Consider the following 26,602-nt stretch of genomic DNA (forward strand, 5'->3'; position numbering starts at 1 on the left):
CATATCTGAGAAGATAGAGAGCATGCACCTCTGAAAGGTTGCAGGTGCATTGCACAGACCAAAAGGCATCCTCCTATAGGCAAATACGCCAGAAGGGCAAGTGAATGCTGTTTTCTCTTGGTCCTGAGGATCTACTGCAATTTGATTGTAGCCTGAATAGCCATCCAAAAAGCAGTAATAATCATGGCCAGCTAGTCTTTCTAGCATTTGGTCTATGAATGGCAAAGGGAAATGATCCTTTCTGGTGGCTGTATTGAGCCTTCTGTAATCAATACACATGCGCCACCCTGTGACTGTCCTTGTAGGAACCAGTTCATTTTTTTCATTATGAACCACTGTCATGCCTCCCTTTTTGGGAACAACTTGGACAGGGCTCACCCAGGGGCTATCAGAAATAGGATAAATAATCCCAGCCTCTAGTAATTTAGTGACCTCTTTCTGCACCACCTCCTTCATGGCAGGATTTAGCCTCCTCTGTGGTTGGACCACTGGTTTGGCATTACCCTCCAGTAGGATCTTGTGCATGCATCTAGCTGGGCTAATGCCCTTAAGATCACTTATGGACCATCCAAGAGCTGTCTTGTGTGTCCTTAGCACTTGAATCAGTGCTTCTTCTTCCTGTGAATTTAAAGCAGAGCTTATAATCACTGGAAAAGTGTCACCCTCTCCCAGAAATGCATATTTCAGGGATGGTGGTAGTGGTTTGAGTTCAGGCTTGGGAGGCTTATCCTCCTCCTGAGGAATTTTCGAAAATTCCTTTGCCTCCTCTAGTTCTTCTTGATCAGTTTGAGCATCCTTGAAGATGGCCTCAAGCTCTGATTCTAGGCTTTCAGTCATATTGATCTCTTCTACCAGAGAGTCAATAACGTCAGCGCCCATGCAGTCATTTGGTGTGTCTGGATGCTGCATGGCTTTTACAGCATTCAACTTGAACTCATCCTCATTGACTCTTAAGGTTACTTCCCCTTTTTGTACATCAATGAGAGTTCGTCCAGTTGCTAGGAAGGGTCTTCCTAGAATGAGAGTTGCACTCTTGTGCTCCTCCATTTCCAGCACCACAAAGTCAGTTGGAAAGGCGAATGGCCCAACCTTGACAATCATGTCCTCAATTATGCCTGATGGGTATTTAATGGAGCCATCAGCAAGTTGGAGGCATATCCGGGTTGGTTTGACTTCTCCAGTCAACCCAAGCTTTCTGATAGTGGATGCAGGTATTAGATTGATGCTTGCTCCAAGATCACATAGAGCCGTCTTGGTGCAAGCACCTTCTAATGTGCATGGTATCATAAAGCTCCCTGGATCTTGAAGCTTTTCTGGTAAGCTCTTTAATATGACTGCACTGCATTCTTCAGTGAGAAACACTTTTTCAGTTTCTCTCCAATCCTTCTTGTGACTCAAGATTTCTTTCATGAATTTAGCATAAGAAGGTATTTGCTCAAGTGCCTCTGCAAACGGACTCTTTATTTTAAGAGTCCTTAGATAGTCTGCAAAGCGGGCAAATTGCTTATCCTGTTCCGCTTGGCGGAGTTTTTGAGGATAAGGCATCTTGGCTTTATATTCTTCAACCTTAGATGCTGCAGGTTTATTCCTTACAGAAGTGGTTGAAGAAGCCTTGTTAGAGGGATTACTGTCAGCACTTTCGGGTGTCTGATTTTCCCCAGGCGTCTGAACGCCAGGATTGGGTGGAAACTGGGCGTTTAACGCCAACTTTTCCCCCTTTTCTGGCGTTTGAACACCAGAACTGGGCAAGGAATGGGCGTTAAACGCCAGCTTTCCTTCCCTTTCTGGCGTTTGAACGCCAATGACATTCCTCTCTGGGCTCTTACTGTCCTCAGAGGGATTTTGAACAGTGGTTTGGTTGTCCTCTGTCAATTGTTCCTTGTTTGGCTTTTTACTCTTTTGAGCAGTGTTATTCAGGGTCTTCCCACTCCTCAATTGAACTGCTTGACATTCATCTGTTATCTGTTTAGATAATTGCTATTTTGCTTGATTCAACTGCAGTTCTATGCTCTTGTTAGCAACTTTAGTTTCATGGAGCATCTCTTTAAAGTCTGCTAACTGTTCTGTCATCAGGAGCAATTGTTGATTAAGCTCAATTATTTGTTCTTGAGGACTAGGGTCAGTGACTACTGCCATGGCTTCCTCTTTTGGAGAGAACTCATTGCTAGAGTACAAATATTGGTTTCTAGCAACAGTGTCTATAAGCTCTTGAGCTTCTTCAATTGTCTTCCTCATGTGTATAGATCCACCAGCTGAGTGGTCTAAAGACATCTGAGCTTTTTCTGTAAGCCCATAGTAGAAAATGTCTAACTGTACCCACTCTGAAAACATTTCAGAGGGACATTTCCTTAACATACCTCTATACCTCTCCCAGGCATTATAAAGGGATTCATTATCCTCTTGTTTAAAGCCTTGGATGTCCAGTCTTAACTGTGTCATCCTTTTTGGAGGGTAAAAATGATTCAGGAATTTGTCTGACAACTGTTTCCATGTCTTTATGCTTGCTGTAGGTTGGTTATTCAACCACCTTTTAGCTTGATCTTTTACAGCAAATGGAAATAGTAATAGTCTGTAGACATCCTGATCTACCTCTTTATCATGTACTGTGTCAGCAATTTGTAAAAACTGTGCCAGAAACTCAGTAGGTTCTTCTTGTGGAAGACCGAAATACTGGCAATTTTGCTGCACTATGATAATGAGTTGAGGATTTAGTTCAAAGCTGCTTGCTTTGATGGGAGGTGTACAGATGCTACTCCCATATGCAGCTGTAATGGGGTTAGCATATGACCCCAGAGTCCTTTTGGACTGATTGATCCCACTTAAGTCCATAATGGACAAAAGGGAAATGATAATAATTGCAAGGAGATAAATTCTATTTTTTTTTGAATTTACGAAAAAAATAGAATAAAACAAAATAAAATTAAAATAAAAATTCAAAAATTAAAAAGAAAATAAGATCAAAGCAAATTGAAAACTGAATCAATGAGTTAATCAAAAAGATTTTGAAAACAGCAATTAAAAAGATATGATTGAAAAATTTTTATGAAAAAGATTTGATTTTGAAAAGAGGAAAGAGAAAAACACAAAAAGACACCAAACTTAAAATTTTTAGAAAATCAAACACACAGTTTTCGAAAATTTTTAAGGGAAAAACACAAAGAGGACACCAAACTTAGAATTTTTATAAATCAAAAAGGGACTAAGAACATGCAAAAATCGAAACTTAAAAGAAAAAAAAAAACAAAAGCATGCAATTGACACCAAACTTAGAATATGAAACTAGACTCAACTAAGAGACTCTAAACCAACAAAAATAAAACAGTCCTAATCTAAGCAACAAGATAAGCCGTCAGTTGTCCAAACTGAACAATCCCCGGCAACGGCGCCAAAAACTTGGTGCACGAAATTGCAATCACACTTTTGTAACTCCGCACAACTAACCAGCAAGTGCACTGGGTCGTCCAAGTAATACCTTGCGTGAGCAAGGGTCGATCCCACGGAGATTGTCGGCTTGGAGCAAGCTATGGTTATCTTGTAAATCTTAGTCAGGATATCAGAAACTATCAGGATTGATTGTGAAAAGCTAAAGAACATGAAATGATTACTTGTTTTGCAGTAATGGAGAATAGGTTGAGGTTTGGAGATGCTCCATCTTCTGAATCTCTGCTTTCCTACTGTCTTCTTCTTCAAACACGCAAGTCTCCTTCCATGGCAAGCTGTATGTAGGGTTTCACCGTTGTCAATGGCTACCTCCCATCCTCTCAGTGAAAACGATTGCATATGCTCTGTCACAGCACGCGGAATTCATCTGTCGGTTCTCGGTCAGGCCGGAATAGAATCCAGTGATTCTTTTGTGTCTGTCACTAACGCCCCGCCTGCTAGGAGTTTGAAGCACGTCACAGTCATTCAGTCATTGAATCCTACTCAGAATACCACAGACAAGGTTTAGACCTTCCGGATTCTCTTGAATGCCGCCATCGATTCTAGCTTATACCACGAAGATTCCGATTAAAGAATCCAAGAGATAACTACTTAATCTAATGTAGAACGGAGGTGGTTGTCAGGCACACGTTCATAGTTGAGAATGATGATGATTGTCACGGATCATCACATTCATCCGGATTAAGAACAAGTGTTATCTTAGAATGGAAGCAAGCATGATTGAATGAGAAACAGTAGTAATTACATTAATCCATCAAGACACAGCAGAGCTCCTCACCCCCAACCATGGGGTTTAGAGACTCATGCCGTGGAAGGTACACAAAGAAAACGTGTAAAGTCTCATGAGGTACTGATACAATGTCAAAAGATCCTATTAATAGTAAACTAGTAGCCTAGGGTGTACAGAAATGAGTAAATGACGTAAAAATCCACTTCTGGGTCCACTTGGTGTGTGCTTGGGCTGAGCATTGAAGCTTTTATGTGTAGAGACGTTTTCTGGAGTTAAACGCCAGTTCTCATGCCAGTTTGGGCGTTTAACTCCAAGTTTTATGCCAGTTCCAGCGTTTAACGCTGGAATTTCTGAGGCTGATTTGCCACGCCGGTTTGGGCCATCAAATCTTGGGAAAAGTATGGACTATCATATATTGCTGGAAAGCCCAGAATGTCTACTTTCCAACGCCGTTGAGAGCGCGCCAATTGGGCTTCTGTAGCTCCAGAAAATCCACTTCGAGTGCAGGGAGGTCAGAATCCAACAGCATCTGCAGTCCTTTTTGGTCTCGGAATCAGATTTTTGCTCAGGACCTTCAATTTCAGCCAGAAAATACCTGAAATCACAGAAAAACACACATACTCATAGTAAAGTCCAGAAAAGTGAATTTTAGCTAAAAACTAATAAAAATATACTAAAAGCTAACTAAATCATACTAAAAACATACTAAAAATAATGCCAAAAAGCATACAAATTATCCGCTCATCATACGCGTAACTGACGTGTACGCGTGACATGTGCCACATGCAGAAAATGTAGAAAACACTCGGGTGATTTCTAGGCCCCATTTTAGAACCCAAGTTAGGCGCGGATCCAGTGAAGCCAAGTGGTCCCCACGTTACAAGACGCGAAGTAGTTAGTTAATTCTGATTTAAATTCAAATTTGAATTTGAAAATAGGAAAATATATTATCTTACTTTTAGATATTAGATTTTAAATTAATTAGGATTAGTTATAAAAAGGAGAGACTTCTCTTCTAAGGTTACATTCCATTAGGGGGATTCCATTAGGGAATTCTATACAAATTTACATTCCACATTCCATGAGCAACTAATCCTCCATTGTTGAGGTTAGGAGCTCTGTCTATTTGTATGGATTGATTTTATTGCTTTTTCTATTTTAATTCATGTGTGGATTTATAATTTAAGAATTGTTTTCACTCTTTATCTCATGAATTTGGGTGGAACGGAAGTATGACCCTCTTTCTATTTGAGTTCTTGTAAAACTTGGAAAAGCTCTTTACTTGAACAACAGCTTGAAAACAATTTCTCCTAAATTTTAATTATTTGGATTTAACAGGATACGTGACATACAATCCTCTTATTTTTGGGTAATTAGAATTTTTGTGGCATATAAACTGGAATTCAATCATCACCTTCTAATTGGAATTAATTGACGAAGGAATTGGCAGTTAATGAATTTTAGAGGAGACTAGGAAGGTCTAAGAAATTAGGGTCTAGTCACATATAGTTTGCCATGAATTAAATTCTACATGATTAAAATAGTTAGTAAGAAAAGTTAATCCAGAAAAATAGATAACTCTGAAGCCTTAACTGTTTTCTCCCATATTTTATTCCCAACTTATTTACTTTACTATTTTATTTTCTGAACGATTATTTAATGCTCTTTGAACACTCAACATACTATTCTGTTTATCTAACTAAGTAATTTAATCAACCATTGTTGCTTGATCCATCAATCCTCGTGGGATCGACCCTTACTCACGTAAGGTATTACCTGCTACGACCCGGTGCACTTGCCGGTTAGTTTGTGGTTAGAAACACCACACCAAATACGGGGTCCGTTTGAAGAGTATTGTAAAGGACATGGGATTAAGTTTGAGAAGACGGTTCCTAAAACTCCTCAACATAATGGAGTTGTAGAGAGAATGAATCGCACTATCAATGATAGAGTCAGGTGTATGCTCTCTCATGCAAAGTTGCATAAATCCTTTTGGGGTGAAGCAATGAGAACTGCAGTAAATTTGATCAACCTTTCTCCTTCAGTTTCACTAAATGGTGATGTTTCAGAGAAATTTTGGAGAGGAAAAGATGTCTCCTATAGTCATTTGCGAGTGTTCGGCTACATAACTTTTGTTCATATTCCAAGAGATGAAAGGTCCAAATAGGATGGAAAGTCAAAGCAGTATATCTTCATGGGTTATGGTCATGAATAATTTGGTTACAGATTATGGGATCTGGTAAGTAAGAAGATAATTACAAGCCGAGATGTGGTTTTTCTTGAAGACCAAACTATTGAAGATCTTGATAAGATAGATAAGCCAACAATAACTGTTAGACGTTCTACTAATGATGAACCTAGTCTTTCCACTAGACCTCCTATTGATAGCGGAGATGTACAAGTTGATAATGATGGTGATGATTTGCATGATGAACCTACACCTCAACTTGAGGTGTCAGATGCAGAAGTTCCACCAGATGTTAAAATTCTACCTGAACCACCAGTTGAGCCTGAATTGAGAAAATCTACTAGAGAGCCTTATCCTTTTTAGAAATACTCTCTTCATGAGTATGTGATGAACATTGAGGCTAGGGAGCCAGAGAACTACCAGGAAGCTATGTCTGATGAGCATAAGGAAGATTGGTTGAAGGCCATGCAAGAAGAAATAAAATCCTTGCATGAGAATCATACATTTGAATTGGTGATGCTACCGAAGGGTAAGAGAGCATTCAAGAATAAATAGGTGCTCAAATTGAAAGCAGATGAAAATGTCTCACGGCCAAGGTACAAAGCTCGATTGGTTGTGAAAGGCTTTGAGCAAAAGAAAGGTATTGATTTTGAGGAGATTTTCTCACCAGTTGTGAAGATGTCCTCTATTCGAATTGTGCTTGGATTGGCAGCTAGCTTGAATTTAGAGGTTGAGCAGCTTGATGTGAAGATTGTATTCCTTCACGGTGACATAGATAAAGAAATTTATATGGAGCAACCAAAGGATTTTGAGATTAAAAGAAGGGAGCATCTTGTATGCAAGTTGAAGAAGAGCTTATAGGGTTGAAGCAAGTGCCAAGACAGTGGTACACGAAGTTTGATTCCTTCATGGAAGGTCATGGGTATAGTAGAACTTCTTCTGATCATTGTGTGTATGTTAAGAAATTCTCTGGTGGTGATTTTATAATTCTCGATTTATATTGATGACATGTTGATTGTTGGTCATGATACTAAGAAGATTGAAAGTCTTAAAAAAGATTTGAACAGATCTTTTGTTATGAAGGATTTAGGTCCTGCAAAGAAAATCCTTGGCATGAGTATCACTCGTGACAGGAAGAATGGAAACTGTGGTTGTCACAGCAGAAGCATATTGAGAATGTTTTAGAGAGGTTTATCATGAGTAATTTCAAACTTGTTAGTACTCTACTTGCTAGTCATTTCAAGCTGAGTTCGCAGCAATGTCCTACAAGTGAGAAAGAGAAAGCAGAAATAAAGAAGATTTCATATGCATCTGCAGTTGGTGGTTTGATGTATGCTATGGTTTGCACCAGGCCGGATATTGCTCATGCCGTTGGAGTTGTTAGCTGGTTTCTCTCTAATCCTGGCAAGGAACACTAGCAAGTAGTGAAGTGGATTCTCATATACCTTAATGGTACTTTCAGAGTTTGTTTATGCTTTGGGAGTGGCTAACCTGTGTTGGATGGTTACACAGATACAGATATGGCTGGGGATCTGGATTCAAGGAAGTCTACTTCTAGTTATATGATGAATTTTGTAGAGGGAGCTATGTCGTGGCAATCTCGACTTTAGAAATGTGTTGCTTTGTCTACATATAGGCAGAATATATTATTGTTGTTGAAGCTTCTAAGGAACTCTTGTGGATGAAGAAATTTCTACAAGAGTTAGGCATCAATCAAGAGAAGTTTGTATTATTCTGTGACAGTCAGAGTGCGATCCATCTCAGCAAGAATCCAACGTTTCATTCTAGATCGAAGCACCTAGAGGTGATGTATCATTAGATACGTCAAGCACTTGAGATGAAGTCATATGCATTTGAGAATATACATACTGATGATAATGGTTCAAATATGATTACTAAGAGTTTACCTGCCGTGAAATTTGATTCTTACAAAGAGAAGGCAGACTTGGTAGAGCAGCGTATCCCCACTTGAGTTGGTGAGGGAGAGATTTGTTGGTGGGTCTCCAACCTCAAGTGGGACCCACACAACTATTAAAAACAAAAAAAAAGAAAGTGGCTAATAAGCCACGGGAGAGAGAGAAGAGTTTCATTCAGTTTGAATGAAACTATGAAAGGAAACAAGCAGCGCTTCGACACAGAGAAGAAGAAGAAAATTTGGGGGAAAAAGACAAGTCATTTTTTATTCGATTGAACCGGTAAACTTACTCCATTTCTTATGAAATTTTAGTATGTTATTTCTGGTGTAGAGATGAACATTAGGATATAACTTGTTAGTTGTATTGTCTTCTCTTTTGTCTGATTTGAGATACCCACTTAGTGGAGGATTTATGTTGATTCCATTAGTTTTGATGATGTATATTGTTGATTGTTGAGATGCCCTAATATCACTAGGAAGTCTACTTGTGTACCCATTATTTTGATAGTGAAAAATTTTACTAGACTAGGTCCCGTGGGTTTTTTGTCCCTCTTTTTAGTAGTTTTTCCACGTTAAAATTCTGGTGTCTGATTATTTAATTTCTGCTATTATATTTATTGTTTAGAGTATTTTTAGTATTGCCTATTTAATCGCACAAGTTGTAAAAAAACTATTTTTGGTGCCTTTACTGTTAAACAAATTCTTGTTTAAATTTTTGTTGAGTTTTCTAACAAAATTTGGCATGGAGAATGGGAATGAAAAAAATGCTGATGGAATGTAACTCTAAAAAGTGGTGAAATTATTGAATAGAAAAAAAAGTTGAAAAAATACCCTAATTCTCTAATTAGGAGAATTGATGAGTTGAAAAATTATAATTAGAGAACTCTTTTTGTACATACTTATAAGAAAGACAACAAATGTGCAGACTACTTAGTTAAAAAAAGTATAGAACTTGAATTTGGGTTTTTGTTTTGGGATAACCTATTCTCAGAGTTAGTCAAAATTCTCAAAGAGAATAAAAAAGAGACTACTTTATTATCTTCCTTAAAATGATAATTAAACACACACTATTTAAATCTCACTGTTAATTTATTATTAATAATAGCTAAAAGTAAAAATTGTTTTAGTTTTTTTTAAATATATAAACTAAAAAAATTAATGGAATGAATAATATTATTACTTTTATTATTCTTTTATATCTTATACATACGAATATTTGACGTAAATATATTAAGCAATTATATGACAACAATATTAAACAAAAAGTTTGACAATTTTGTTGTTATCATTTTTAAATAGGATAAATAGTCAAATTAGTTCTTAAAGATTATTCGATTTTTAAATTGATCTCCAAAAAATTAAATTAATCAAAATCGTTATCGAAAAATTTAAAATTAATCACGTTATCTCTCCATCTATTCTATCACTAACAACATTAAATTTTGCTAACACGTTAGCTTGACAACCCAACTCAAACCTGGATCTTATGCGCATCAAATCAAACCCAAACCAAACAAGGAGTTGGATTTCCTTCTTCTCACATTCAGCAGCTTCTTAGTCTTCTACCCGAAGCTCTACCATGCCGCCACTTTGTAAGTAGTGACGGACTTAGAAAAATTTTACAATAGAGACAAAAATATAATAAAATTTAAGTATAGATAATTTTTTGGCTTTCTATAATACCCAACAAGTTAACAACTAATCTGTCATGAATTTGAGTTCTATTTAAGAGTCTGCAATCAGCTAATAAGTTGTTATACATATGAGATAAAATTCAAACTCCTAACATTTGTTTAAGCGGACGATTAAGCTATTTATTCGACCAACCCAAATTGGTTTAGATATATTTAAAATATTTTAAATTAGAGCTATTTATACATGTTGATAAAAACTAAAAATATACACACAATCACTTATTATAGTATTTAAAATAATAAAAAGATAACTTCACACATATAGTATAATATTCAAAATAATAAAAATAATAATTTATAATGGCTTTCTTTTTATTTATAACATGATAATATTATTTTTCTATATATGTTCTTAAATAATTATTTTATTTTTATTATCTCATATTTAACTGTTAAGTCTATTTATTATAGTCTTTATGGTATAAATAAAATTTTTAACTAGAGTAATTACTATAATTAAGACAATTTTAATAATGAATATTAACATAGTATATTAATATATAGATAATATATTTTTTATCTTAATTAATTTTTTAAAAGATTACTAATAATTTAAGCAATATTTAATTAAAAAATTAAGTTTTAATTTAATTATTAACTAATTAATTAATATAATAAAAATTATTACTATTTTTTGAGTTTATTTATTTATTTTTTATTATTATACTAACTCAAATTTAATAATATAATTATTATTATTATTATATGTTAAGTTTAACAAAAACAATTTAACAAAAAAATATAAGAAAATCATTTATATTTTATTTTAGGACAAATATAATAAAATATACGGTAAATATATATAAATATTAATATTTTTTATTGAAGTCTCTTAAAGAGTTTGATTAGGAATGAATATCATGAAGTCATTCGATCACGGAAAGAATTTGAGATAATTGACCATACAATCATGGTGGTGGCTTCTGATTGCCCCAAAGAGTTCAGGCTGAGAAGGAACTGTATTGCTGAGATGCTTTTCTGTTGCAAGCAAACAAGATGCTCTTCTATTGCAAGTAAACAAGGTGTGTGAATTGTGACAGGGTTGAATTAAAATAGTCTAATATTTTGTTAAATTCATTTTTTTAAACTTACTTTATATGGGATAATATTATTTTTTAATTCTTAAATTATTAATTATACAGAGTATTATATTTAAAATTTTGAGTATATGAATATTTATTTTTAAATTAAACTAAAATAAATGAATTATATTACAAAAATATATTTTATTTTGACTTTTATAAAATCAGTTGTTTGGCATATGACACTGATTATTTGATTAACATATAAAAAATGTAACATATAAATACTTAGTGATAATTAATTACGGTGGGGTGAAGAGAAGGCGGAAGGAAAAGAAGAAAACAAGAAAGAACAAAGTAACAAATAATAATGGCGATTAGACAATGACAGGTATATATGTATAGAGAATAATAATAAGAGAAAGGCTAGTATTTGATATAGTAAGGGGATATAATAAAAATTATAAATTAATAATTCTAAAAAATAATGAAATTAAAAAATTAAAAAAATTAAATATAAAATTAAATAAAAATAAAATATTTTTTATCAATTCGAATTATGCATGAAGATAAAAAGTCATTTGAATATAAATTTTTATCTCAACTTCAAATTAAATACTATTAAAAATAAATAATTAAACTTAATAGCATTTATAAATAGTTAATTTGTAAATAATGTTTCTAAATTTTTATTTTGATTTTGTTATGTATAATAACAACATAATAAATTTGTTTAATATCTCATTTAATTTAAATTTATAAATTTTATACATTCTAAAAGTTAATTTGATAATTTGGGTAACAATTTTAAATGCTTTATGTCTTATTTTTTTTTTAACGAAACTTCAACAACTCATAAAAGTTAACAGAATAGATAGTTATAAATCAAAGTGATAGACAAGATTAAAAGTTGCGATAATAATACTTGGTGATAATTAATTACAGATGGTCGAGTGAAGAGAAGATGGAAGGGGAAAAAAAAGAGAAAGGAGAATAAGGTAATATAATAATAATAATGGCGATGAGACAATAACAGGTATGTGTATAGAGAATAATAGCAAGAGAAAAAATAGTATTTGATATAGTAAGGGATATAATAAAAATATAAATTAATAATTTTGAAAAATAATAAAATTAAAGATAATCTAAAAAATTAAAAATAAAATTAAAAAAATTAAAATATTTTTTAACAATTGAAATTATGCATGAAGATAGAAAGTGCTTTGAATATAAATTTTTATCTCGGCTTTAAATTAAATACTAATTAAAAATAAATAATTAAACTTAATAATGTTTATAAATAGTTAATTTGTAAATAATGTTTCTAAATTTTTATTTTGATTTTGTTACACATAATTTTTAATTGAATAGTCTTGAAGGGTTTATATATTTATTTTTATGGTCAATAAATCTGACAGTTTTTTAATACTAAAGAAGTTATTGATAAAAAGATGTATGCTGAATTACGAAAATTTTGTTCAGATACACAATTTTTATACTTTCCTATTTTGTTTATTAATTATTCTTATATTTTGATATTTAAAAATGAAAAAAATAAGCATTCTCATTTATTCTATTTTTTCACTATTTATAAAAAAATGAAGACCTCTTCGTATTTAGATTTATATTTTGGTCTACTACTTAAAAAAAAAAGACAAATATAAATATCCATGTCATTTAAGTAAAAGTGATCTTTTGTAAATAAATAACATATATTTTGATTCATATATACTTTTTTTGAATCAGAATAACGTTATTATCATTATTTTTTGAGTTATATTTTGGTTCATAGTAATTTTAATTTTAATAAAATATTATATAAATAAAATCAGATCAACATTAAAATAAAAAAATATTTATCTAACAAATTTAAAGAATGAATAATATATTAATAAAAAAATAAAATTAATTTTTTAAAAATAATAGAAAAAAGACTGAATAGGCACGTTAGTGCCTGTTAACGTGCCTGATGAGCCGTTAGTATACATAATTTCGATAACTGTGTCATGATGCTGCTGGTTAGCTCAGCTTATTGAGTTCGATGCTTTGCTATATATAGCCCCGCAAATGTATGGAAATATGAAATCTTAATACTTGTTGATGCATATCGTTGTTAAAAGGATGAATTCCAACCTTTTTTTTTTCTATGCATGGAATTCCTTGTATTCAATTTACTTGAATTTATTATGGATTCCAACTTGAATTCTTTTGTGATTCCAATCAGCAAGCAGATTTAGCTATTGAAGGAAATGCATTCTCCCCAGCTCATGCCAACCTACAAGTGCTATTGATTGCATGAGATGACAAGACCACATGATTAGGATTTTGTTTTGATTAATTTTCTTTTGATATAATGGAGTTTGTGTCTTCTGGGACAATCATATAGATTGCTTACTGCTTAGTAATCATTTCTTGATATTAGCAATGCCAAACAAAGAAACTCCTTGAAAGCACAAGTATCGCTGTATTTTAGTTCTAAGTGATGTAGTTGGAAAATTTTTATCTTAGGCTGTGAAGTAGTGTTATGAACTTATGATGATTCAGATTAACCACAGAAAATTGGATTGCATCTAGGGGGCATGACATTTATGTCCAACTAGATCTATCTACATTCAAGAGCCAAGACTTCGTTGCAGAACTCAGTTTCTGGTTCATTTCCACATGTTTGGACAGATAGTTAAGAATATTCTAAAGCAGTTTCTCTTAACAGCTGTTGTTGTTGCTGTTGTCGGTTACAAAAAGCAAAATAACTTTATACTACCTAATATTTTGATAATATGAGATTATTCAAATTTCATTGTTTTGTCAATTACTATAGAATAACCAATATGTATTGTTTTAAATGTTTATTTTAAAAAATTAAAAAACTTGTAGGAAGCTTTCATACATAGCTGTCATCAAATCTTTGGCAGATTTGGATTAAATAAAGTGATGAAGCGACACATTTAACTCCATTATTGAATGCTTGTCTTAAATGCCCCTACAAATGTGGAGGTTGAGGATACTGGATAATGGATTCACCATGAATTTTAACCGTCGATTTTATTAAGGTTGCATCATAAGAAAATGAAAACTCTATCAACGGCCGAAAATCATCTATCTGCCTCTAAAATTTTTTAGGTGCCTCATATTAGTTAACCAAATTCACCGTTTTTCTAATTTGCTGCTTTATGTCTCCAACTCCAACAGTTGCAGCACCAATTAAATCCTGCCCCCACCTCTTGTCTTGTCATCTGGTTGGGGCACTTATTATACACACAATAAGACAAACAAAAAGGAAAAGCCATGTAACCAAAAGTTCTGTTCTTCTCAACTTCTCATGTGATATACAACTATTTGAGAAGCAATCAGATGAATTTCTGGGTGATGCACGTGCATTGTATGCACAAATGTACGACTCACATATTCTTAGAATTTAGATTTCAAGATAAAATAGCTTTACACCTTTTCCTCTGTGAAAAATCAAAATTGATACCTGACCATATTCTTGGCAATTTACTGGATAAAACTTGAGACCTGTGTCCAGATAAGTCAACTTAAAATTGCACAAAAAGAAGTGTAAAAATCATGCTTACAAAGTAGTGATGAAAATAGTTTGTTAAGCAACTTCATTTGTATGACCCCTCCTTCACATGGTCATGATACAAGATCCAGGAACTACATCAAGATCCACAATCCTTAGGCCCCATAATATAGAAGTTTACCTGTATTCGATGACGATGGTTCACCAACAGCAGGATATATTGATATTCTAATTTAGCATTCATCGCTCCAATCTGCAAAGTATATGCTCTCAACCACTTTGCCCGAGTTTGGTTACCATGTTTAATTTCTCTTTTAATTTTAAATATTTCCCATTTGTAAGATTTTGTAAAAAAAAAAATGAAATAAAACAAAAAACAAAATTCGTTGTCTATACTGTTGTCTTATTTTTTCTCATTTTACAAAATTCTAAAAGCAAAAAAAAAAATAAAAAAATAAAAACATAAATGCAAATCATTAAAACCCTTAGATTTCCCTATAAAGATGATTGAACTCTACCTTGGCTTCTTGATCCTTGCTACCAACAGATGGAAATAAACAACTAATTAATAATTTATTTCTATACTTACACTTAAAATGAGACAACTTTTACACAAAAGACCAAACTTATGCCATTTACAAAGATTGTGGCCTTTCAACATCGCAATGGCATCATTCATTCTAAACAAAGAACTGACTTGTACACTATGCAGGGCAAGAGAAAACAAAAGGAATGAAGGCATGAAAGGAAAACAGATGAAACAAACCAACAGAATTTTGACTCAATAACTTACTGCCTCCTCATCATATTGCTTTTGAACATTAACCTCACATGACTATCTCTGGCTTCAGAATACTCGACTTGATCTCTTTGTGAGGCAAAATCACGCCACCATTGGTATAAATTTCATCGCAAACATGGACATCTTCTCCAAGGATAGTCATATTCTCCACTCGTGCCCATTGCCCAACTGTGGAATGCCACCCAATAATACTGCTGGATACACAAGCATGCTTCTTGATCCGGACTCCTCGCATTACCGTGCAGCGTGAGAGCCGCACACCCGACTCAACAATGCAGCCAGGACCAATGGCGACATCAGGTCCAATGAGGCATCCCTCGCCAATTTTGGCGGTCTCATCCACAATGACATTCCCAACAATGTGTGCACCACTAGCCAACTTAGGAGAAGACTTCTTTCTCAATGAGTCCAAGTAGAGTCTCAGACCGGTAATGTAGTCCTTTGGTTGTCCAATGTCCATCCAGAACCCAGGCAGAACCATTGCATATAGCTTTTCCTCTGCTGCAATCTTTGGAAACACCTCTTTCTCAATAGAAGTGGGCCTCAGTTCAATTCGGTCCAAGACAGAGGGGTTCAACAGGTAGATTCCAGCATTGATTTTGTTACCAACAAAGAGCTTTGGCTTCTCCACAAATTTCTCAACCTTCCCCGTTTTCTCCTCCATCACAACCACACCGTATTTTGATGGCTCATCAACCTACACAAGCACATGGAAAATAATATTACATGCCACAACTGGAATGTATAGTCTCATATTCTTGCAATGGAATTTAGCTTTTACATTCATATGTTTTTTTTTGGGGGGATAAATATTGGTACCTTTGTCACCATTATAGAAGCCTCTCCTCCATGGGATTTGTGGAATTCAATCATCTCTTTAAGTGGGTACTCACTGATAACATCACTGTTGAGAACAAAAAATGGCTCGCCAGATTCATCTATCAGCTTATCCCTAGCAAGAGCAAGGGGGCCTGCAGTTCCCAGTGGTTCAGTTTCTTGAGAACATGTGATCTTGATGCCAAGCTTTTCTTCAAAATCCTTCAAAAAATTCAACATAACCTGCAATACGAAATATTACCAAAGTTAAAAGAGAGAAACTTTAGCCATATAAATCACTTTCAACATTGACAAAATGTTGTAAGGAAAGGAACCTCTGGCTGGTAATTGATAGCAAGAACTACTTCAGAAACTCCAATGGCCTTAAGAGCCTCAATCTGAAAAGCATGTCAAGTCAAAAGGTAAATCAGGAATATAGTCTATTAAGCCATATTAAGTGAAATGTATGAGATATGCAAACTAAATACATACTCACACACATACATAAAAAGGTTACTTATCACATATCTAGAAAATACAAATAAGAGAATGTTTAATTTTAAAAAATGTTGACAAAGTCTCGGTAGGTAGGATAAATGGACTCAGATATTGCAAAGAGAAGAAAAGACATCCAACAACAAAGTCTATACATAACACATGTGAAACTTGAAGAGTAAAAAAAGGCTACCAAAACCTTTACCTGATGCAGAATCATGGGCTTATTAGCAAAATCAACAAGAGGCTTAGGGAAACTCAATGTCAATGGCCTCAACCGTGTTCCAAACCCTCCAACCAGAATCAGTGCCTTCATTGTAATATGCCCTTTGCTTTTTCCTGTAAGCTTATAAATTTAGAAACAGATCGAGAAAACTTAACAATTTCAAATGTGAGCAAACAGATCCCACCCTCTCCTATAAATATTGACATCCAAGAAAGAAAGAACGAAGTTGCACTGAACACATGTAAGTTAACATCTGGCAAATCAATTGAAAGTGAGCCATGGTGTGTTCTATTGAGTGAGACATGGATTCAAATTCAGTACATGTCAACATATGAACCATAAGCTAGAAAGGCAAGTGAAAATACGCAAAAATAGTTTACTCCATATGAAAGGAAAAGACAAAAACCAGCTATATGCAAGCACTAGAGTTTAATAAGAATGACTACAAGGTTTAAAGTATGCAGCTGTTTCTTTCATAAATGGAGTAATTTTGCATATGTAGCTTTTATTAAAAGAATTATGCTTAGGAACCCTTCAAAGTAAAGCACCTTGCTTTGGTTCAACAATCTCCTTTTTTCCAGTACTTACTTGGACAAAAATATGTGAAACCACCAAAAAAGTAAAATTTATAGGAAAAAGATGAAATATGTGAAAAATGAAGGGCTGAAGTGTGTAAAAATTCTTCTGTACTATGAGAACAAGACACTGCTCTTGCTCTTGCTCAGATCCATCAACTACATGCTGCATCGGCTTTATTTTTCTTAACCATCCACATTTTCAAGCCACCTTCAAATTCTTAACAACCACAATGCTGATCTGGTATGCAATCAATGGATCAGAGCAAGAGCAACAAACTCTCTCTGTAAACAAGAATTTCATGCAGTGAGCTGATATGCATTCATAGAACAAATAGTATTGAGTCTTATCTCAGAACAGAGGAAAAGAGCTCTGACTTATATTGTTTGCTTCAATAAATCTAACAAAAGAATAACATATTTTTCTAGTTGAGTAATTTTTCCAGCTGAACCTACCTATTGCAAATGAAAAAAACAAATTTCGTTAGTCCACATTAGTCTATTTACTTATTTTACATTGAATTATTTGCTGAAAAACTCAAAATCAGTGAATAGATGAACCAATCCGACGGAGAAAAAAAGAAAGGACTAAATACCAAAAAAAGAGATAGATAAATAAAAGGCACAGATCTCACTTGCACACAGAAAAAATGGAAAATTTAAGCAGAAATTCAACTCAGATCACAAATGAAACAACAGAAAGAAAAAAAAAATCTCCCCAGAGATAACAACATTGTGATTACTCGATCGGAAATTCAGAATTACGAAAAGAAAATAAGAGCTAGAGACAAAGGAATTACAAATCGAGCAGGAATTTCACGAAATCAGAAACACATTGCCATAGCCACATGAAAATTCAAGCACAGAGAAAAACCATGATTGGATCATGGACGAGTTACCTCGGATGAAGAAATTGAAGATGGCGATAAGGTTGAACGATGGAAAGAGATAAAAACCGGAGAGAGGGAAAGAGAAACAGTTAAGCAGGGAAAGAAAGAGCGTCAACCCGGACCGGGTCAACGCGGGCGAGTCCGAGTCTAGAAGGAGAAGGAGGAGAAGAAGAAAAAGAAGTTACTGAGTGAGTTGTAATGCCAGTTATGCCATTCATGTTCCTAATCTTCTTTATATATACCAACCACCCACACCCAATCATTTTTTTTCTTAACTAACGCTCTTCTTCCCTTCTTTTTTCTTTCTCTCATTTTACTTTTTATATTTTATCTTATCTTAATAATATGATTTTCCACGTAATCAACTGTAGGGATTTCCTAAAATTACTTTTCTTTTAAAGTTAAAGCATATTTATTAGAATTTAATTTTCATCGTATTAATAAAAATAGTTATTTTAAAATTTATTAATTAAAAATTTATGTAAATATAAATTTTGATATTTTTGGTGACTAATATAAATTTTGATTGAATGATCTTATAATTTCTTTTATATTTTTAATATATTAAAATTAAAATTCTTTTATTATTTTAAAAACAATTAAAATTTTTTTAAAATATTTAACATTTAATTTATTTTAATTTTAAATTTTAACTTTTATACATTGTCAATAAAAAATAATTTATATGATCAATTATTTATGATCACAGTTACAAAAATAACGACTTTTTTAATTTATTTTGTAAAAAATTATTTAAACACATACTTGAGATTATATTAAATTTAGTTTTTAAAAGAATTTTAATTTAGTCTCTAAAATTTTAGTTGCCTTTAGTCTTTAAATTTTATAAATATAACTCATATTAGTTCTTAAAATATTTTTCGACGAATAAATGTTAATAGAATGTTTACATAGACAGTCAGATGTCAAACTGAATTATGTAAAATGTCGTCGTTTGAATTTTGACATTTAAATAACCAAAAAATAATATGGTAAGCGATGCTTATAAAAATGTTTTCTCGTAAAACAAGTGATACGATATGATTAGTATCGTTTTTGAAATATTTGAGCACTAAAATTAAAATTGCATTATTTTAAAAATTTTGGTGTGGTATTTGATTGTCTATATTAGTGTTCTATTAATATTTGTATGCCAAAAATTAAACTTTTATAATAATAATTATAATTTTAAAGATTAAATTAAAATCTTATGTACAAGACTGAATTGAGTATTAACTTTATCATGTTAAATCATACTAATCAAAAATAAATTATTATTATTATTAAGTATTAAAATTTTATGTTATATTTATTTATTATTTTATTTTTTTAAATAAAATTTGTTATATTTATTTTTTTAAGTTAGTTATATTTATTTTTTTAACAAAATTATCTAAAAATTTTAATTGGTTTAGTTTATTTTAAAATTTAAAATTAATTTAATAATTATTATAAATAAATAATATTATTTTTTCATAATACAATAACAACACACGATAAAAAAAATTTCATCCTTTATTTTTTTTATTCTTCATAGTTTTATTACAAAGTATTAGCTAAACATTGAATAAAATTTTCTGTGGGCGCGAAGGACTGATGTTTCCCTTTTGTTCGTCGGTGGCTTCCTAAGCTCTTTCGGATTTTGGCCATTACTTCTTTCGCTTCTTCCTTTTATTATTATTATTTTATAATTATTATTATTTTATAACGTACGCATGACGCCACCAAATTTTGTACCTTAGCTTCCTCTCTCTAATACACTCATGAATCATGATTGAATTTCATAATTGCTATACAGGTTAAATTTCTTGACATTATTTTTGTACATTTCCCTTTTCTTTATTATTACTATTTTTGCAATTTTTATTTTCCATTTGCATGATACAGCATTCACTATGAATATATAATTTACATCAGTTTAATTAAAATAATTTATCATATGCTTACATGCATGTAAGCACGAATCGCAATATTACAATGAAAATTTAACTTTTTTTTTTTTTAACTTCCATTGAACTAATTTGTTAATTTTTTTCATCTTTCTCTCTCTCTCGTTAGCAAAAGAATATTTACATATTATTTTTTTTGTTAGTTAAAAAAGATTGATTAACTAACTAAACTCTTAAAGGAATTATTCTATATTTCCAATTGTTGTTATATCACAATCAAACTCTTTGCTATGTGATATTACGTATATTTAGTATATTATTTTAAAAAATTACACAAATAATTTAATTTGTCAAGAGAGAGCCGAAATCAGAATATTCCTTTTAGATACCTCTACTGTATGTTTTGGTTTATATAAAGGTTTAAATGCTGTGTGTTTTTATTAAAAATTATAGAGAATAATGTCTTTATAGTGCGAAAAAATACTTCCCTTGTAATTTTCTTGCTCAATCTCTTTTATACTGGAGAACTTCTCTCCTTTCAGCAATATCATATAATCGATTACTCATATATAAGATTAATTTTTGAAAAAAAATTATTAAATTTTGGCTTCTTTTAAAGTAAAGAAATTTCCTTACCTGAGTAGAAGATTGCAGATTTGCAATGGGATGTACCAAAGTATACCAAAAATAAATAAATAAAATAGAGACTTTGTTGCTTAAACTAGAAGATCCATAATAGGTAGCTTCGTCCATGATATCAAATCCAGATTTCTCATAACCTATCATATTAGAACCATAATATAAACTCATCAAAAGAACCATAAGACAAAAATGGTTATTGGTTAATAATTATCTTCTATATATTATTTAGGTGGATTTAAGTCAAATATAAAAGCTATCATCAATAAATAATCATCTTATCTTTAGTAATTTTAGTAGATATTTAAACTAAGAAAAAAAAACATAAAACCATTTTTAAGTATAAATGCAGCCATTTTAACGATAAAATATATTGATAAATTTTAGCAGGTAAAACAACGTTAGTCATATTACTTTTGTTTTAAAATAAAATTTGATATCAGAATATAAAACATTTCTCTAGATAAATTTTACCAAAAATAATTCACCATAATATATATATAGATTGTTATGATAATAAAAAAAATAATTCAAAGACAAATTTTATTTTATGTTAGATTGTATTTGCTCAAATCAATTTTAACAAAGGAATAAGAGAGTTTAAAAGTTTTACTCATAAATTATGAAAAATATCTATAAATTCAACCACTAATATTATTTAAAAAATCTTTAAAAGAATAAAATTCTAATATAAATATTTCAGTTTAATCACAGACTATATATTATTATCAATGAGTAATTTTGTTAGGCACATGAACGAAGAAGAACATGTAATTGAAAAACTTGCAACTTCAAAAGAAAATATTGTTACAACAGAAGGATAGTTAGCACTCAGTCAACATGATACAGGCCTAAGAAGAAGCACTAGAGAGAGAATTAATAACAAAAGGCTGGTTGGTTATGATCTACAATAATGTTGGTACCTTTGCCTCCATCTTGTGCTGTTCCTTTTCCCTTCTTCTCCTAGGAAGCACCGATACGACACACCATACGAACACGACACGACACGGATACGCCGACACATTCTTTTTATAAAAAATTGGATACGACATGTTTAGGATACATTGTGAATTAAAATTTAAATAATATATTAAATTAGTAAAATATCATATTGTAAATATAAGAGTAAATATAATTGCATAAAAAAGTCTTAAAATTATGCCATTATTAAAAAAATAAAAAATTTTAATCTACTCTTGCCATCTCGCTAACAGAAAATGTATCAATTTTTCTCCTCCAAGTCCATCATGAATCAATTATAAAAAAAAAAAATTAGTTAATCAGGCCATAAAATCACAAAATCAATTGAAGATTTGCAGTCCAGCAGAAAGATCCGTCTCATGAACATCTGAATCAGGTTGGACTTGTTCGGATTCGTGACCGCTCCACCAAGATTCGGGTCGGACTCGTTCAGATTCGTGACCGCTCCACCAAAATTTTGCACCGCAAGAAGACACGCCGCCGATACGCTCGTTTGAAGTATCCACCGAGTGTCGGTGTCGGATTCGTGTCCGACACAGATACGCAGGCACCATGAGAGAATTCATGCTTCATATTTCTTCTCTGCTCCCTTCTTCTTTTTTCCTTTGTTCCCATTCTCATCTATTGTTCTTTTCTAATTCTTCAGGTACTGTTAATGCTTGGAGTAATTGAGAAATTACTATACCCTTCTGCATCATTCTACGGCACTATTCCTTTTTATTTTTCCATTTCTACTACTTACAACTCTCATACATGCTCTTCCTTACCAATTACTTATAAATTTCTTCAATTAAACATAAACGCATGCCACATTTATTCCTCTTCTTATTATCTCTAAATTCCACCCTATCAATTGGTGCTTCATCACAATGGTCGTAGCTGACAACACGCAGATGAAAGGCATGGAGACCGACATTAAAAAGCTATTCCAGATGTTTGAATCCATTACGGAGGAGAACAGGTCTGAACGCGCTTGTGCTTTTGAAGCCACTAATATCAAAATCTACGCCATCCAGGATTCTCTTACATAGCTCCTTCATGACTAGCACAGGCATCGATCTGAAATACCTGAGCTCTCCCATGGTTCGAACTCAAGCGTTGTTCTGCAGCATCATTCGTCTCTACAACTTCGTCAGGTGAATTTCGATTTGTCAAAATTCGATGGTATTAATTTTTTCAATGGACAAGTATTTTGATTTTTTTTGAGTTCCCAAAGAATAACGAATCAGAATTGCTGCGATTCATATGACTGGTGCTGCCATCCCTTGGTTTCAAATGTCCCATTGTTTTGCTCAGTTTTGCTCATGAAACCAAGTAAAGCGGGCGATTGAGCTCGAATTTGGCCCGTAATTTTTTGAGTCACCATGAGAATTATTATTTAAATTGCAGCAAGGTGGTACGGTAAGTGAGTATTATTCAGAATTTGTTGCTTTGGCAAATCGTACTCACATTGATCCTCCTGAGGCGCTTCGAAACTATTTTGTTAGTGGACTGAAGCCTGAGGTACGAAGGGAGGTTAAAGCTCAATGTCCTACATCTTTGATGAGGGCGATGTCCTTAGCTAGACTCTATGAAGAAAAATTGTCTTCTTTGCCAAGAACCACATATGGCCCTGCTGCTCACAAACCACAATTCACAACTCCCAATTCTTCTCCACCCACACACCCTCCCAATTGCAACACTCTTCCCACATTACTTCCGACAGCATCACAACACTCTCCCATTCCACCACTCAAAAATTCAGTTTGGAGGTTGACCCTCACTGAGATTCAGAGTAAATGGGAGAAGGGTCTTTGTTACTGGTGCGACGAATGGTTCTCCGCCAGCCACCGCTGCACAAATCGTCAATTCATGTTGCTACAATTAGAATTGGACAAGAATATGACCCCTTTTTGCGATCTTGCAGAACCGGTGTTACCGGATAGCACACTTGAGTCCTTGGAATGTCAGGTGCTGGACCACCATTTGTCCTGTAATGCGATGCATGGTACCCCGGGACTATCTACCATTCTTGTCAAAGTTTCCATAAATGGCTTAGAGGTGCATGCCTTAATTGACGGTGGTAGCTCTGATAGCTCTATCCAACCACACATCGCTAAGTTTTTTACTCTTCTTATCGAACTTGCTCCGGAACTTAACGTGATTGTTGGTGATTTCAATCTTCTGACAGTAGAAGAAAAAATTGCTAATCTAGACATCAATGCGATAGGTTGTACCATCTCAATACCTGAGGTATATGTCCTTCATGTGGCAGGTGATGATTTGGTCATATGGACTACTTGGTTGATGACTTTAAAAGCACATATTGTGGATTATGATGCCTCATTCTTGCGTTTTTTGCACCAAGAAAAGTTTGTAACGATTTGGGACGAGAAGAACTTTGTAGCTTCTCAGATTCAATTCCATCACATTCAAAGGCTGGTCTCTACATATGCAATTGACAAAGCCTTCACTCTGGAATTTCAAACACCAGCTGATATCTCATAGCCCAGCTTACCACTTTCTACTTCTTTAAACCCTGCTTTGGCTTTCCTGTTGTATAAGTACGTCGCTGTTTTTGTCACGCCATCACGTCTCCCTCCATAGCGCACTCAGGATCATAGCATTCCATTAATGGCTGGGGCTGAACCTGTGAAAGCTCGTCCTTATCGGTATCCCCATAGCTTGAAATCGCAAATTGAATCGATAGTGCAAGACATGTTACAAGAAGAGATAATCCAACCCAGCAAGAGTCCCTTTTCATCACTAGTCCTCTTGGTTAAAAAAAAAGATGGCACATGACAATTTTGTACTGATTATAGAGCATTGAATAGTGTCATTATTAAAGACACTTTTCCTATCCCAACTATTGAGGAGTTATTAGTGAATTGGTTGGGGCCACTGTCTTTTCTAAGTTGGATTTATGATTTGGCTACCATCAAATTTTGGTTAAGCCTGAGGACCATTTTAAAATAGCTTTTCGTACTCATCATGGCTTGAACAAATGGCTAGCAATGCCTTTTGGCCTCACTAATGCCTCTGCTATTTTTCATAGCTTTATGAATGATGTCTTCAAACCATACTTACGTAAGTTTGTGTTGGTGTTCTTTGATGACATATTGGTGTACAATAGTTCTTTTGATAGTCATCTTGAGCATTTGGAATTGGTATTGAAGCTTCTAAGATAGGAGACTCTCTTCGTCAAGCTCTCTAAATGCCTTTTTGGAACTAATGAGGTGGATTACTTAGGTCACATGATTACAGGTGGTGGTGTTCTCATGGAATTTCCCAAAGTGCAAGCAATTCAATATTGGTCTCAACCTAGTAGTGTTAAGCAGCTTCGTTCCTTTTTAGACCTCACGAAATATTATCACTGCTTCATTAAAGGTTATACAACCTTAGCTGCTCCTCTTACTGATTTGTTGAAAGAGGACACTTTTGTTTGGTCTGATCAAACTACGTTGGAATTCCATCAATTACAGCAAGCGATTTCCATTAAACCAGTGCTAACACTGCCTAATTTTAACCTTCCATTTGAAGTAGAGACCGATGCGTCAAGTACGGGTATTGGTGCTATTCTGATTCAGCAATGCCATCCTATAACTTATTTCTTAAAGAAACTTCCTCCTACCTTGCAGAAGTAATCTACCTATATTAGAGAGTTTTATGTAACAATTGAAGAAATTTCTAAGTTTTAACATTATCTCTTGGGCAAGAAATTTATTATTCGAACTGATAACAAGAGTTTGAAATCTCTTTTGGAGCAGGATTTGCACACACCTGAACAACATAAATGGCTTCACAAACTCCTTGGTTACAATTTTGAAATTCATTACAAGGCCGGTATCAAGAATGTGGTCGCGGATGTCTTACCAAGAAGTTTTCTGGTGCTTGATCTATACCTCATGTTGACTTCTTGCAGCACCTTCGAGTTGCAATTGAGAAAGATGCTACTCTTTCTGAGTTGATGCAAAAATGTGCTTCTAATTCAATTGAGGATCCCAATTATACTTGTCACAATAGGTTGCTATTGTGGAAGAACTGTTTGGTTATTCCGCCAAATAGCCACTTGATCAAGCTCATTCTTCGTGAATATCATGATAGTGTGGTGGAAGGCCCTGCGGGAATTGCAAAAACAGTAGAACAAAATTGTGTTCAATTTTATTGGCCTAACATGTAAAGGGACATTCGACATTATGTTTTCACTTGCTATACTTACCAACAACCTAAACATGAGGCTAAAGCACCAGCAGGACTGCTCAAACCATTGCCCATTCCTTTGCAGGTGTGGGAGGATATCTCCATAGATTTTATTGTCTCTTTGCCTGCTTCATGTGGTTTTTCTGTGATCATGGTTGTCGTTGATCACTTAATCAAATATGCTCATTTCAGTCCACTAAAATTAGATTTTACTAGTAAATCAGTGGCTGAATCCTTTATTCTTAATGTGGTGAAGTTGTATCGATTTTCAAAATCAATTGTCTCCGACAGGGACAGAGTCTTTGTTAGCAAATTTTGGCAGTATCTCTTCAAGTTACAGGGCACTCGCTTAGCTATGAGTTCGCCTTACCATTCTCAAACGGATGGCCAGAGTGAAGTATGTAATCGAACTCTGGAGATGTATTTGAGGTGTTTCTATTTTGACAATCCTAAGAAGTGGCTAGAGTTATTTTTTTGGGCTGAATTTCGGTATAATTCTCCTTGGCATAGCAGTATCAAAATGACTCCATTCAAAGCACTCTATGATCGAGACCCTCATTCCCTTGTTAGATATGAACTCTCTCATGAGGATGAGGC

General features: G+C 33.5%; 1 protein-coding gene across 1 annotated transcript; it reads right to left on the reverse strand.

Annotated features, from left to right (window-relative positions):
* Positions 1 to 15,063: 15,063 nt before the first annotated feature.
* LOC112702472 (mannose-1-phosphate guanylyltransferase 1) lies at positions 15,064 to 18,610 on the reverse strand. Its single transcript, XM_025753518.3, has 5 exons — positions 18,327 to 18,610; positions 16,832 to 16,965; positions 16,467 to 16,529; positions 16,135 to 16,374; positions 15,064 to 16,012 (listed from the first exon to the last, which is right to left on the reverse strand). The coding sequence occupies exons 2-5, from the start codon at positions 16,940 to 16,942 to the stop codon at positions 15,341 to 15,343; spliced, it is 1,086 nt and encodes a 361-aa protein (XP_025609303.1). The 5' UTR covers positions 16,943 to 16,965; positions 18,327 to 18,610; the 3' UTR covers positions 15,064 to 15,340.
* Positions 18,611 to 26,602: the final 7,992 nt, after the last annotated feature.

This window comes from Arachis hypogaea, chromosome 7 (genome assembly GCF_003086295.3).
Source record: "Arachis hypogaea cultivar Tifrunner chromosome 7, arahy.Tifrunner.gnm2.J5K5, whole genome shotgun sequence".
Classification (NCBI taxonomy): domain Eukaryota; kingdom Viridiplantae; phylum Streptophyta; class Magnoliopsida; order Fabales; family Fabaceae; genus Arachis; species Arachis hypogaea.

Coding starts and splice junctions, on each gene's coding strand:
- LOC112702472 (XM_025753518.3), bottom strand. CDS start 16,942: ATGAAGGCACTGATTCTGGTTGGAGGGTTTGGAACACGGTTGAGGCCA. Junction 16,375..16,466: donor CTATCAATTACCAGCCAGAG/GTTCCTTTCCTT, acceptor TTCGTATTGCAG/GTTATGTTGAATTTTTTGAA. Junction 16,013..16,134: donor CTTCTATAATGGTGACAAAG/GTACCAATATTT, acceptor GTGCTTGTGTAG/GTTGATGAGCCATCAAAATA.